This window comes from Idiotropiscis lumnitzeri, chromosome 9, assembly GCF_059441095.1.
Source record: "Idiotropiscis lumnitzeri isolate Australia: NSW breed Sydney's pygmy pipehorse chromosome 9, RoL_Ilum_1.0, whole genome shotgun sequence".
In the NCBI taxonomy this organism is placed as follows: Eukaryota; Metazoa; Chordata; class Actinopteri; order Syngnathiformes; family Syngnathidae; genus Idiotropiscis; species Idiotropiscis lumnitzeri.
Window position 1 is genome coordinate 12,937,271 of NC_142399.1, and position 14,383 is coordinate 12,951,653.

Here is a 14,383-nt window from a genome sequence, read left to right on the forward strand (position 1 = left end):
GCGAGACAGGAGGCGCGGTCAATCGGTGACGTGTATGACAGCTGCTCGAGGAGGCTTTTGCCCAATTGCCGCAGGTGCAACACGCTGACAGGCTGTTCGAGTTCTTGTCTCTTGTTAGCAACAGAAGAGATCCGACAGGAAAATCTCGACTTGATGACAACCGATTGAACGGCGATGTTGGAGGCGATTATGCCAGCACCGGTGCACACGTGGGTCGACAAGTGGGGTGGATTGTAAAAAATACAAGTCGAAAATGTTCATGTTTGACAATATGTTCAAAATTGAGGCCTTGTGGGCAAACTCTTGCTCAATACGGACACCTGCTGGATTATAAATGGCATTGCAAGCAACCTCCGCATTCAGGTAATTTTCTATTGTTGCCTATTAGTCACGTGCACGAACCCGCGTCCCCAGCGCATGACGATTTTTTTTCTTTTTTTCGTCTGCCGGAAGCGCGATGTCAAACGTGTATTAAATATATATATATTTTTTTGCACTATTGTAGTACCACCTGGTACTGCTACTGAGTTTTGAGATCTACACAATTCTGCTTTGCTGAGGGACAATGTTTTTTTATTGACATATAATCTTACATTTTATGTACAAAGACATGTACATTAGTACAACATGTAAAACATTTTGGGGTTAAAAAAAATGCATTTTTCTATACTCAATTACACATAAATGCAAAATTATACTGCATGTAGTACAGTAGGTTTTGCCTTACTTGAACCATTTTTAAAACTTGAAAAAGGACTGCATCCCTTACAAAACCTCTTTAGTGTCCTGCGTTATTAGAGTAATAGCTTATAATTTAAATGGTATGGCAGTTTAAGTCGTGTTTGTAAATGTTACTGTACATTGTGAAGAAAATCGCGAATCAAATTGAAATTGCAATATCTGTCCAAAAAATCGCAATCCTTTTTTTTCCTGAAATCGTTCAACTCAGCTATGACCTTCACATGAGCAAGCCTATCTTCTCTTTGATGAGTACAAAAATAAAGATGCTATCATTAGTCATTGTTTGACTGTTGGAACAATGAGAAAAAAAGCACCTTAACCATGTTTCTATTTACAAACTACACAAAGAACAACCTCGATTGGGTTTGTGTCCAGAAACAAATTATCTGCAGCGAAAAAAAAATAAAACTACAGTCAAATCCACGGACACAGCACGTAAGACGGTACCTGTCACAACATCGTCATTTGAAGTTGTTTGGATTTAACGCACAACAAGCATGTGACGTCATGAATATTCATATTAGTACAAAGAGATGTTCACCATGTTTGATCATCACAGCAAGAATATTAATATTCAATATTCGTTCATATTCATATCATGATTATACGAAAATATTTAATGTTGTTTTATGAGTAATTGGTTACTTTTAGAATTACTATTAAAAGTAACAGTTTTACATGTGTTCGTTTAGTTTTCATTTGTTTAAAATTATTGGTTATTTGATTGTGATGATAAATAATTGTATAATGAAAATTTTTTCCGATACATTGAACAATCTGGAATTTTTTTATGTAATAGTGGTAAATGATAAATGCATCATTTTGTTATTAAACTTGACTCATTCTATGCATGGTCAATAAAACAAAGAGAAGTATATATTTTTTAAATTGTATTCTATCATTTTGTCATCAAATGACCAATTTAATACAATAAATTAAAGATTGTTAATGTCTGTGTCTGTAAAATAACACATTTTAATAATGCAATAATTGACAAATGGCCACATGTTTCCAAACTCAAATGAAGAACGGATGTTGTGGTGATGAAGAGCGCCCCCAGCTGACGGCGTTATGTCTCGTAACCGGCCGAACGCCGCCTCTGGTTCCAGATGTCGTCTCGGTGTTCGGGTCGGCAGAACAGGCGTGACGAACGCGCCAGACGTTCGCGTTGCTCGCACTGTTCGCGCTGTTCGCCTGGCCGTAGCACAGGCGCGTTGCCGTAGAGACCGTACGACAGTTGGCATCCTGTTGACCTGGTGAAGCAATCGCAAAACTGCGCATCAAATAAAATTAGCGACAAACCGATTATCGGCCGAGATTGGAATTGTGACGCATATTGGTGGGATGTTAGAATGAGATGCCTTTCTGGTTATAATACGATCAAAATGTACATTATAATGTGATAAGTTTAACATTATAAAGAAAGTTTGACTTCTGCATTTGGCCGAAGAAAACGAAGCAATTCCATCCAGTTGAGGTAATTGGCGGAGTCCATACACTACTGGTGCGGTAAATGTGTACTTGGACACTGTCCAATATAAATGTGTACATATTATATCAATACAAGTGCTTGTGTGCTGCTGGCGTTCACATGGCTGCTGCTGCTGCAAAAAAGACAATTTCTCCCCACTGTGGGACTGGTGAAGTCTTTTTCTTTTCTTTTTTTTTTTGATTGTGCGGCGGTGTGGTGACCTGCTCTTGGTGATCCTGCGAGGTTTATCGCGGTTGGTTGTCAGCGTCTGTCGCCGCTGAGGAGAGAAGACGCACGTGAGACTCACAAGCCGGACCGGAAATGGCGCAAGGCGCGTTGGGCGCTCGAGGACCTGGTAGTCCTCCAGGAGGGTCTCGGCCAGGGCGATGCGTCGAAGCAGATTCTCGATGAATAACTGGATTCGGACCTTGCCGCTGGTTTCCTGTCGTGCGGCCGTTTCCAGAAACTTCTGGATACTCAGCACCTGCCTGCGAGCGTGACGGACATGTTACTCCGGCGCCAAGACGGCTTGCGGCCGTGTCACACTTTTGTCCTGAAATTGCTTAAGGAAAAAAAAATACTTCTTTTTTTTTATGCATCTCATTAAATAAGTGCTTCAGTTATTTATAGTATTATCTCAGCCGCTGCTCCTCAGGAGGGTCGGGGGCGTGCTGGAGCCTATCCCAGCTGTCTTCGGGCAGTAGGCGGGGGACACCCTGAACTAGTTGCCAGTCAATTGCACAAAGACGAACAACAATCCATGCTCACACTCACACCTAGGGGCAATTTAGAGTGTTCAATAAACCTACCATGCATGTCTTTGGAATTTGGGAGGTATCCGGAGTACTAGAATTAAACCCACGCTGGCATAGGGAGAACCTGCAAACTCTACCCCGGAAGGCCGGAGCAGGAATCGAATCCCGCACCTCCGAACTGTGAGGCCACCGTGCCGCCAGATAAGAAATCAATTTTCCAAATAATTCAATAAATGGTTTATGTAATCACTTGTTGAAACTTTAATATGCAAAAAATATTTTATATATGCATATAAAAATATTCTCCAATTTGATATATATTTGATCAAATAATTGAAACTGACATTAGTGATTATTTCATCATTAGTATTATTTTTGTTTTTTACCTTTCGCGTCGCTCCAACTCGTTTTCAGAGGCATTGATCTGTTCCTTGAGGGCGGCAATCACCATGACGGCCACATCCACCTGCCGGCTCAGCGAGCGCTCCTTCTCCGCCACTTCCTGCCTCTCGCGAGACAAATGCTGCGAGTGAGCACGCTCACACAGCAGCCGCGTGTCGGCCTGTGCCAGCTCCGTCCTTACGCGAGCCAGCCGCTGCTGTAGGACGCCGGCGCCAAGGCCAGCCAGGCCTTCATGTGCTGCTGCGGACGAAGACCAGGCTCCATCCATGCCCAAACAACAGCGACGCCCTGCGGGCAAAGGGCGACCATGGGAAAGGGGTCTTTGAGATGGGTAGTGGAAAGGGTTTTTGATGATCACTTGGGTATTTGTAAAGAGGTCTTAGATTGTGGAGTAGTGAAGGAGGAGTCTACGATGCCATGAGGAGTGGGAAGGGGTCTTTGATGAAGTGGAAGCTGGGTCTTTGATGTCACGTGCATTGAAAGGCGGGGCTTTTACGTGTGCAGTGGAAATGTTTTTCATGGTTTCTTGAGTATTTAGAAATGTCTGGTTACGGAAGTATTTAGAAAGATGTCATGTGTAGTATAATGATCTCAAACTATACCGTCACTAAAGAAAAAAGTGTCATTGATGATTCCTTGCGTGATGGGAAAGGCAATTTTAATAACATGAATGGAAAACGGCTTTTATTTTTCTGTGAAGTGGAAAAGAGTCCTTGATATCATGAAAGTCTCGATAGTGTAGTGGAAAATGTGTCCTTGATTATGTCTTGAGCAGTGCAAAGCAGAGTTTTTGAGTATTTGGATAGGGGTGTTACAATAAGCGCGCAGTAGAAAAGGGCTCATTGATGATACCATGTCTTTGTCACAAGTACAGGAAATGGGAGACTTAGATGATGTCACATGTTGAAACAGAATGCAATACAAATGTTGGAAAGAGTCTTTGATGAGCTCACCGAGCAGCTGTGCATTCCAGTCCGGGTCCACATCGAAATCCTGGCCCAGTTGGTAACTCCTGTGATCATCCGGCGGCTTGTCTGAGGTCGCGTCCTCCTCTCTCCCACTATCTTTGGTACCCCATTCCTCATCCTCATCCTGGCGCTGGCGTGTGCCCACACTCTGCGTCCTCCTCCTGGAGATCAGGAAGTGTGCAACATCCCTGCCGTCGCTGAGCGAGCGCCTCATGCCACGCGTTTCCTGGAGGCCGGCGTCCGGCGGTGGGACCGCTGGGAGTTTCCCGGTGATGCTGAAGCCGGCGTACTCGTGCGGGTACGCCGCATGGGCGTCCAGGCTGCGGAAGCATGGCGATTGGTCGCCATCATGGAAAGAATCCCCAGAAGCAAATTTTTGCTGCATGATTGGTGGATGCTGCATGATTGACAAGCGAGATACATTCCTACTTTAGGACCCTTGGGCAAATCCAACAGAGGCTGCCATTTACAGTCAAGCCGCAAGATGACACTTCTTTAAGGATATTTTACCCAAGCCAACTGCTGCCACACCAAAAAAAAATATGTATAATTATGTGAATAACAATAATTATATAATTCAAGCGAACATTTTACATAATTGTATTTATGTGAATATATGTTGTTCATCCACAAATGTTAGAATACGTTTTGGTGGGTGATTTGGCATTTCTGACAAATAAATTTCATTGCGTATGATTAATGTTGATCAGAATTATTTTTATAAGATTGGTCGCCGTGGCCCCAAATTCCGAAATGCATTTGCGCCTGACATTTAACCAATCTCGGGGATTGAAATGCTCCGATGTGAGATTGCTCAATTATTCATCGACACGGGAAATCCGCTGCTAATATGACACCGATTCCATCAGCAGCACGTCCAAAACATGACAACTAGGCAAAGTGTCAGCTAATGTGACAGCAACGGAGTCACACACGTCACGTGGCTTCATTGGGTCTATTTTTTAAACTCAATTGGATGACGTCACGAAGCAACGCACACGTAACAGGTACATTTCTGCTCGTTAGCGACAAGCTGGCTATCAAGCTAGCTATGAAAGCTATGAAAGCTAGCTGGCTCCATTCGATCGATTGTACACAAAGCCGGTAAAAAAGACAAACCATCGAACGGTCATGTTCGCGCTTACCTACCGCGCGCGTGCGCGCACGCTTGCAAACGGCAGCAGGCGCGCGCGTGCGATGACAACCAGACGCGAACGCGCTGGAGTCCCGCGGCAGTCCACGTGACGTCATGCAGGACGACCGACGACTGCAAAGTTTGCTGACCGGACGTGGAATGACGCTTCCGACTTGATTCAGGCTTTTCAAAGTAAAGCACTTCCTGTGGCTATTAGTGACTTGTTTAATACACTCAATTTGATTCAGCGTAATAGCCTCCCCAACAATTGGGGAACAACTGAACCAAAATAAGACTAATTTACACACGTGCACAAAACTGGCCTTTACACCATCGTTTTTGTAGTATTTCTTTGTGGTTATTCCTTTGTCATTGCTAGCAATATATTGTCAACCCTGCAAGTGAGCTGATGTTTTAGTGCCACTCTGCAAGAGGATCAAATCACAGTGTTGTAATTTTAATTTGGAATTTACTCCATGTTTGAAGAGAATTATTCACTCTGAGTAATATATTCAATCAAAACATCATTGAAATTGTCATGACTAGATAGCATGTTGTTGATCTTAACTTTAAAACTACCGCATTTCTGTCTAAGTTGTGTCGTCTTCCATCCATTATTTGAGCCGCTTTTTTCTCACGATGGTCGCAGGGGTGCTGCAGCCTATCCCAGCTGTTTTTGGGCGGTAGGCGTGGTACACCCTGGACTGGTCGCCAGCCAATCGCAGGGCGCACAAAGACAGAAAACCAGTCACGCTCACATTCACACCTAGGGCCAATTTAGAGCATCCAATCAACCTACCATACATGTTTTTGGGATGTGGGAGGAAACTGGAGTACCCGGAGAAAACCCACGCAGGCATGGGAAGAACATGCAGACCACACAGGAAGGAGCCAGAATTGAACACTGCACCTCTGAACTGTGAGCCAGACGTGCTAACCAGTCATTCACCGTGCCGCCTTCCGACATATTCAAACCTTTGGAAATGATTCGATCCAATATGAGTTCCTTGTTATGCGTTCAATCAGTCACGAAATGAGAAAGGCCCAAATTGTCCAAGATGTTTAAGAGTTCTTTAGCATTTCCGTCTTTCAGATTGTTGTCATGGTTGTTAAAATCACCCACTTAACCAACATAGTCAAAATCAATGACAAGGTCATTAGAAAGGTCATTAAAAAACTGTGTTGTATTTTGGAGTTCTGTAAATTCTTACAAATGTTTGATGGAAGAATTTGGACTGAAGAGCAACAGTGTTCCATGTGATCTTGTAGGAATCATTGTGGAAACCCTCTTTCTTCTTGTACCCACATTGACTTTGAATAAAAGGTCGGGCACATTTTTCTCTGAAGTCAGGAGTTTTCGCCTTGAAAGCCGGACCCAGTGCACATGTCCTCCATTGGCTGGTTGTGTCTTTGAAGAGTCCATTTCAAATGTGATTGAAATCTCTGCACGCTCTGGCTTCTCTAGATTTGTCTCAAATATTGTTTGTATGGACCTGAACTTTGTCTGGAATGAGCACCCTCTGAACATTTGCTCTGCTTCATCTGTCGCATGTTTCAAAAGCACAATTGTGTTTTTTACGCTTGCGATTAATGTGATCTGAGCAGCATCTTATTCTAGTTGCAAGAGTTTTACCTCTCCACTGTGTTCCTAATCCCCACCCCACCGTAGTGGTGTCTTTGGTATGTGCAACTTTTTAGGCAGTATTGAATTTATTTTAAATGAGCTCTAATCAAACCCAGACCTTTTGAGAACATGCAAAAACATTAAGAATTTGAGGCAAATGTTTTTATCCCTCCACCAACTGGAGCTACCTCAGTCATTTTTTTCTTTTCTAACCCCCTCCTTTACATTGCCTCTGGCTATTAAGACTTGATTCTGTCATTAGTTGACTTCTTTCAGCGCTCGTGATTCTTCAGAACCAGCATCCAAGTCACTTAATGTTAATTGCTCACTTGACCTGCTTATCCTGATGTTAAACTTGATTTTTGTTCTTCTGGCTCCGCCCCTGCGCTGATCTCCTAATTATAACGATAATAGATCAGCCTTCACAAAAACAAATTATAAGAGGACTCGACACACCTAACGTCAAACATTCTTGAGATATTCAAATCCAAGCGCACATCAAACAGTTCCAGCCAAGTGAAAGGCAACAATCTTGGTGAAAACTGATGGTTGCTTTTGAGGGAAGTGCAGAATCAGGAGTTGGCCGACTTTGTTGGAAAGGAGCAAAGTGGACAAGTGCCGCATAAAGACTTTGATCGGTCTCAACCATCATCATCCAGCCTGACTGCCTGCCTCAGCACTTCACTCATTGACATTGGGTAAGTTGCAGCGCTTTGTTTCTGCTCTTTTCCAAGTTTTCCAAGCAGACTTGAGAGAAATGAGACGTTTTAAGAAGTCATCATCGGATATGGCTTTGCTTATTTTGTGGTCCTTGTCCCACTCAAGACTATAAATTAGCAATTGTCCAAATCATCCATCACGTCCGGCCATTTTTCGCAACACAGTCATCCTTTCTTGTTTTCACCATCTTGCTGGGGATTTGAACTTGAGAAGCTGTCTGTTTTTTTTTTTTTTGTCACTCGTTCAAGTTTGGACTCCTTTGTAGATTTCATTTAAGCAGGGGCGTTGCCAGGGATCTCGGGCCCCATGAAAAGTAATTGTGCATTTGTATTGATGTTTTTGTTATTATATTTGTGAAAACAATGTGACAGTTACTTTGCTGAAAGACTGAGACCCCATATCTCAGAAGCATCGCTTTCTTCAAATAAGTGAACACAAAATCCTCACGATAAATTACCAGAAAATTCAAAAGTTAAATACTAAATAACCTCTTCCATAAAAATGAAATGCAATTATAATCTGTAGAGATACAAATAAGATCCCTGCAAACATTGTGGCCAATTGTTTTTATGATTTATTGTAATTTGAACATTTTCATCTATAGAACAAGAATCAACTAGCTGTTGCTCCAGAATTTTCCATCACACGAAGCACTAACAAATAAACGTACTACTGCCACCAATGCATTATAAATCAATTATATATGTTTAAGTTTATTACTGATTGTCCTATTATTTTGTCAGGAGTATAATTTTATTAGCGCCCCTGCTGGTCCCCTAGAATCTTTCCCCCTCCCCATAGCCCCCCCCCCACCCTTTATCGGCACCCCTGCATGTAATCGCTGCTGATTTGCAAAAACACACACACAAACACACTGTCATCAATGCAAACAAAGCAGAGACTGGTTCAAACATTTCCGATCCGAATGTATTGGTTCCACAAAAAAACAAAGTATGCGCGTGTGTCTGTGTCTCTGCATCAGTGGTGCCGACTAATTTATGTAATTGAATTTCCAAGTGACATTGGCAGCAGCGTAAGTGCTTGCTCGCACGGCACGGAGTGTTTGACTTCAGGTTGTCGTAGCACCGCTCCTGTGGTCAAGTTCACGTTTCATCGTGATTCCGAATGATGGCCGCACTCCTCGCGCACGCCTCAACCTTCACTTATGCCTCCCGTCCTCTTCCCACTCAGCAAACGTTCTTGTGATGCAAGTCCCCCGGCGCCATAAGAGGTTCCTGCGCATTGTGAGCCTGCTGGTGAGTTTGTTGGCCGTCGTGGCCTTCGTGAGCCACAACACCCGCTCGGCTGCGCCTCCCCCGCTGGCTCGCTGCTACACTATGTCCCCGCTGCTGGGTGAGGAGTCTGCAGATCCGTCCTCTATTGAATGCTGGGCTTGCGCGCCAGCCGGGTAAACTTTTGACTTTCCATGCACAGTTGGGTCCAGGCCCGTCAATCTCTCCTCGCCACTTCCAACTTTGGAGGAGATCCAAACCCGGAGCGCGTCGGTGTCGCCGGGCGGACTCTACCGACCGACGCACTGTGACGCTTGGCACCACGTGGCCATCGTGATTCCGTACCGGAATCGGTCGACGCACCTCCGCGCGCTCCTCGACCACCTCCATCCTTTCCTGCAGAGGCAACAAATCCACTACAAGATCTACGTCGTGCAGCAGGTGAGGAGAGCTGGTGGTCCTAGTTTGGATCCCTCCGACCAAAGTCGATGACGAAATAACTTGACACTGTAGTTTTCCCGGTGATTTTATGGATGATCAGGCCAAAGACAAGTTCAGTTTTGTAATACGGTGAACAAATTGCACTAACATTCGCAATACATTGTCAGTCCACAAGGGACCGTTCAACAAGCGTCTCACGTTTTTTAAATTTTTTTTTTGCCTCATGTGCCTGCAAAAGTGAGGGCAGTTTGCATTGGCCCCGACATTGCCCAATGTTCTAATATTATGAACGTGCACTCTCGCAGGCAAGAGGTGTTTGAATGCCTTCGCTCAACAAATACAAAACCTTTTGATGATGCAAAGGACGATAAATATTGCTCAGGTGTTGTTTTAAACAAAATAATATCAAAAAGCAAAACACACACGAATTTTGAATCTGAACTTTACAGCTTCAGCGATTGGAATGCATGCGCTTGCCTAACTTGTTGCAAGTTCATTTTAAATTCTGATTGGTTGCAACGTTTCCAATTATTTGAGGACTAGTCCAAGATTGGATGATCCCTTTTCGAGCATCTCTCACACCTGTCGAGTCATAGACACAAATGCATGTGCACATATTTACGACGCATAACAAGAACGAATTCTGCCAAGGAATTGGGAACTAATGAGCACAGCTGGACAATAAATCTGTTGCCATTTATACAAGACAACAACAGCATTGTTTGTTTCTCACATTTACCCAGAGGCCCCGCCCCTAAGATCAAAGCATGCCTTTAGTAATTAGCAACTGTGGACATGTGAAGCCTTCTGGAGTTTTTCTGTGATTAAATAAATTATATATTTGACTTGACTAGAAACCGCAGTTGCATGGAAGGCAGCCAGCGATTGGGATGCTCGCAAGCGGGCGCAATGTATTGTTCCTTCAATAATTACTTGAGTCATTAAAAAAAAGCTACCATGCAGTTGAACGGCAACATATTTTCATGAGCCAGATGATGAGAAAACGACAAGCATTTTTAGATTCTCGGGAATGTAAAAGTGCATTATAAATGAAATCCATCATCATCATCATCATAATACTTTCCCTAGAAAATGTTTTGCTCCAAAAAGATTTTGTCCATTCCCGACCAAGCATGTCAAACGCCAGCCAGACAATGTCATGTCTTAAAAACCTCCCCATCACTTCCTACTTTGCTGTGAGTTATTGAGACGAGTGAATTTGTCCTGACAATCTTCAAAACGAAACATGTGATGTGTGTCTTTCAGTGGGGGAACGGCACCTTCAACAAAGGGAAACTGTTCAACGCCGGCATGCGAGAAATATTTCAAGATGATGACTGGACCTGCATCATCCTCCATGATGTGGACCTGCTGCCCGAGAACGACCACAATATTTACAAATGCAACAAACACAAACCCAAACACCTGGCTGTGGCCATCGACAAGTATGAATACAGGTATAGGCACCAGAAGCGCTTTCCCCCAAAATGAGCATCAATTCATTTTCAAGTAATTATGGGTCAATTGTGTCCCGCCGGCTACAATCCCCAAAAAAGTGTCCCGTATGGCTCATGAATGGTCTCCAAAGTAACAGTTTGCACACTTTCCATGTCTGAAAGGATATTTCCAAGAGAAACAGCCCAGTCATCATGTCAGTGGTAAACGAAGGTGATTCTTTTTCCTATAAAGCTTTGGTTTAGATTTGTTGGCCGTGCCCCCCTTTTTTGTTCATGGTAAAGACGCTCCACCCTCATTGAGTCATTTTGTTAAATGGCACCTTGGTTTTCTGTGGCTCGACGTTCCAAAAAATGGAATGCTGCATGGAGGGAAAGAGGGAGGGTCCCTCGACATTCCAAAAATGGAATGAGCTTCTTGACAAAATATCTTGCAAGTCATGTTATTGCTTCTGTCAAACATAACGATAAACATTCTGGCATTTCAAAGTGTGCTGATTGTTACTTTACAAATGTCATTCAACAGCTCATCTCATTCGTATTTGGTACAAATAAGCAAAAGAAGAGCAATCTTTAATTCAGGGATGGGCAACTAGAATGATGGAGGGGCCACATTTTTTTCATCAGTGCTACTGGGGCCACACATCTCCTAACCAGATGGAAGACAAAAATGCTACATTTTACCTTTTGAAAATATGCGTGCCAGCCTGCAAATAGCACGGACAATTGACGCTTAAATGACGGCCAAAAAATATACATTTATTTTTTTTGGAATCCCCCCCCCAAAATTCTTAAAAAAAAACCAGCTAAACCCCCAATATGCATTTTTCGCTAAAAATTTGGTTTGCACCCCCCCCCCCCCAAAAAATAAACTCCTGTTCCCAAATTAATTTAATTAATCTTAATATTGCAAACAATCTGAGAATTGGTGAACCCTCAGATGCTGAAAGATGCATATGTGGGGTCTAATGAGGAAACATTTTTATGATTTTCCTCCCCGAGAAGTTTATTTATTTTTTTTTATTATTTGAAGGCTGCTCAAATTGTGACTTCCGGTCCGCCGGATGCCTGCCCTGCTTTGGTCAGTGTTTGAGTGTGCACATTTGCCAGTTTTGGCTCAGATTTGTTGGCCTTGTAAACTTTTGTAGGTTGCCGTACTCGAAATATTTTGGTGGCGTTGTTGCAATGACTCCAAAGCAGTACAGGAAGATAAACGGCTTCTCCAACCAGTATTGGGGCTGGGGAAGAGAGGACGACGACTTGCGGAAAAGGTAAAAAGAGCTTCATCATTATCATCTCTGTGAACTTTTTATTTTTTCTTCTTTTTCACTTGACGTCTTTGGGAGCCAACGTGTCTCATTTTGACCGATTTGCTGCAGGTGCTCAGTGAAGTCCCGATTCATTTTCCCAACGATTCAATTGGTATCACATATTGCGGTTTCGGATTGCATTTGCCGACGGTATTGGCTTGATCTCAAACGATTCAGTGGCTTGAATTGAAATCCTTATTATTTTTCTCCCAAAATGTGTCCATTGTAGCTGCGAAATGAATGGCTGAATTCCGCCCATTCTTTGTTTCTTGTTGTAAGGGAATCATACCACAAAATCCAGCGAGCTCACCTGTAAGCAATTGCTTTGTTTTGCCTTACCCAATGCGAAAGTGAAAATCATCACAATGTGACGTCATAGGTTGGCACGTTGCACGTTTTTGTTTTGTGTTTTCTGATGTGGCAGCAACCCTCTTGTGTTGTTCTCTGATTTTACCGAACTGTTGACGTTTTGTCGTTTGTCGGCTGCTCAATCAGAGTGCGTCTGTCTGGCATGAGGTATGTGCGCCCCCGAGTGGCCGTTGCTCGTTACAAAATGATCAAGCATCCAAGAGACCCGGGCAATGAGGAAAATCTATACAAGTAAGAAAGCCTTGCACTCAGGGAAGGTGGCGCTCACCTTTGACATCAAACTGGTTTGAACTTGGCAGTTTTGAACTCCTGAGAAGAACCAATGTGACCTGGCACGCGGACGGCCTCAACTCTGTGACCTACCGGCTGCTGTCCAAAGAGCAGGCGCCTCTCTACACTCACCTCATGATCAACGTCGGAAACCACACTTCGGTTATGTCTAGAAGGCCAAAGAACAACTTGGTGCAGGTTCCTGGACAACATCACTTACCTGATTGACTGATGACTTGATTTGACAAGTATAACATTCCCATCGTTGTATTTGACGCCCACTCCAACCTGCCCTCCAAAATCGGATTCTGCTCTACCCTCAACATGTTCCTGGTCTTCATGCCGTCAAAGTGAAATCCAGTGGACCCTCGCTATTCATTGGGAGGAGCACCAGCCTGAAAATAGTAAAAATATGAGTAACTGATGTTCTTTAGTCGGGCTGGCCGATTATGGAAAAAAAAAAAAAATCATTGTTGAAATTGTGATTAATGAAGTATTATTCATTGGTGTCAAAAGGTCATATTTATTCAACCTCTAATACTCAATTACTAAGAACTTTTATCATAGCTTCATGTTCATTTATTCATGCCCGCAGAACACTTTTTCTTTTTGTCAAGTGAAAATATTCCCTCGTAAATATCATGAAATAAATTCAAGCTTCTTCATTTTATTCATTGTGCTCGAATCAATACAATACAACTTTATTTATATACTACAACACAACAAGCGTTTAGTCTGGTCACGTCAATCTTGGTGGACCAGCTCCAAACACGATCTAAAAGGTTACCAACAACAAACGCATTCTCTCAACTGCTGTAACATTTTGTGGCAGTTTTTTATACAGTCATATGCGACCACTTGTTCTGTTTTTGTACTTGAACTATTTTACATGATTTTTTTTTTTTTGGTAATTGAAGAAATGTTTCTTTGGGGAAAAATAAGTCCATTGGAATATGAGTGCATGTTGTCTAACAGAAGAGCACCCATTTGTATCTTGCCACTTTAAATTTGATCCCGCTGGAAACATCTTGGCCCACTCTTTCATATTGTGTTCGATAACTGAAATTCGAATTCTCTATGCTCACTTATTTGCAAAACTTTGTTGGGCTAACGAATGCAAATGCACATTGCTGTTAAATTGTGGCAAAATATGCGCCGAAAACCGCACTGACGAATCTTACCACTCTTTATGCAAACATTGTTTACAAGACTGCAAATCAAAACTGCCAACTTGTGTATTCTTCACGGCTGTAAAACTCATTCGCTGCCACTGACAGGTATTGAAACCAAAAAGTACATATTTTACCTGGGAATTAATTAGCGAATTAATTTGAAATGAAAATTCACTTTGTGTCGCCTTCACTCAATGCGTGTGCCAGGGGATACTGATCTTTTTTCGGGGGCAAGTATTTTGCAACAAGACCTGATTTCTGAATAATATTGGATGTCGCAGCTGGATCCTGAGCTGGGCACTTGACCCTTTTTTGCTGG

At 42.9% G+C, this 14,383-nt stretch overlaps 2 protein-coding genes across 5 annotated transcripts; one reads left to right on the forward strand and one right to left on the reverse strand.

The window, feature by feature from the left end:
* Positions 1 to 76: 76 nt before the first annotated feature.
* LOC148330301 (beta-1,4-galactosyltransferase 3-like) lies at positions 77 to 14,158 on the forward strand. The gene is made up of 7 exons (XM_088305395.1): positions 77 to 363; positions 9,008 to 9,169; positions 9,251 to 9,489; positions 10,756 to 10,946; positions 12,092 to 12,214; positions 12,749 to 12,853; positions 12,922 to 14,158. Exons 2-7 carry the CDS (start codon positions 9,022 to 9,024, stop codon positions 13,118 to 13,120), a joined length of 1,005 nt encoding a protein of 334 aa, XP_088161521.1. The 5' UTR covers positions 77 to 363; positions 9,008 to 9,021; the 3' UTR covers positions 13,121 to 14,158.
* znf365 (zinc finger protein 365) lies at positions 546 to 5,618 on the reverse strand. 4 transcript variants are annotated; one of them, XM_088303941.1, is made up of 7 exons: positions 5,487 to 5,612; positions 4,323 to 4,734; positions 3,551 to 3,657; positions 3,354 to 3,469; positions 2,565 to 2,700; positions 2,434 to 2,489; positions 546 to 1,994 (listed from the first exon to the last, which is right to left on the reverse strand). In XM_088303941.1, exons 1-7 carry the CDS (start codon positions 5,586 to 5,588, stop codon positions 1,811 to 1,813), a joined length of 1,113 nt encoding a protein of 370 aa, XP_088160067.1. In that variant the 5' UTR covers positions 5,589 to 5,612; the 3' UTR covers positions 546 to 1,810. The 4 variants fall into 4 exon arrangements, with proteins under 4 accessions (XP_088160067.1, XP_088160068.1, XP_088160066.1 ...); XM_088303942.1 differs by having other exon boundaries at positions 3,354 to 3,657; positions 5,483 to 5,618; XM_088303940.1 differs by having other exon boundaries at positions 3,354 to 3,657.
* Positions 14,159 to 14,383: the final 225 nt, after the last annotated feature.

Bases quoted from the DNA above. Each gene is read 5' to 3' on its own strand.
- znf365 (XM_088303940.1), bottom strand. From the start codon at position 5,588: ATGACGTCACGTGGACTGCCGCGGGACTCCAGCGCGTTCGCGTCTGGT. The intron at 2,701-3,353 runs GTAAAAAACAAA...TCACGCTCGCAG, and splicing joins GAGTTGGAGCGACGCGAAAG to GCAGGTGCTGAGTATCCAGA. The intron at 2,490-2,564 runs GTCCTCGAGCGC...TTCTCTCCTCAG, and splicing joins CCCTCCTGGAGGACTACCAG to CGGCGACAGACGCTGACAAC.
- LOC148330301 (XM_088305395.1), top strand. From the start codon at position 9,022: ATGCAAGTCCCCCGGCGCCATAAGAGGTTCCTGCGCATTGTGAGCCTG. The intron at 10,947-12,091 runs GTATAGGCACCA...AAACTTTTGTAG, and splicing joins ATCGACAAGTATGAATACAG to GTTGCCGTACTCGAAATATT. The intron at 12,854-12,921 runs GTAAGAAAGCCT...TGAACTTGGCAG, and splicing joins AATGAGGAAAATCTATACAA to TTTTGAACTCCTGAGAAGAA.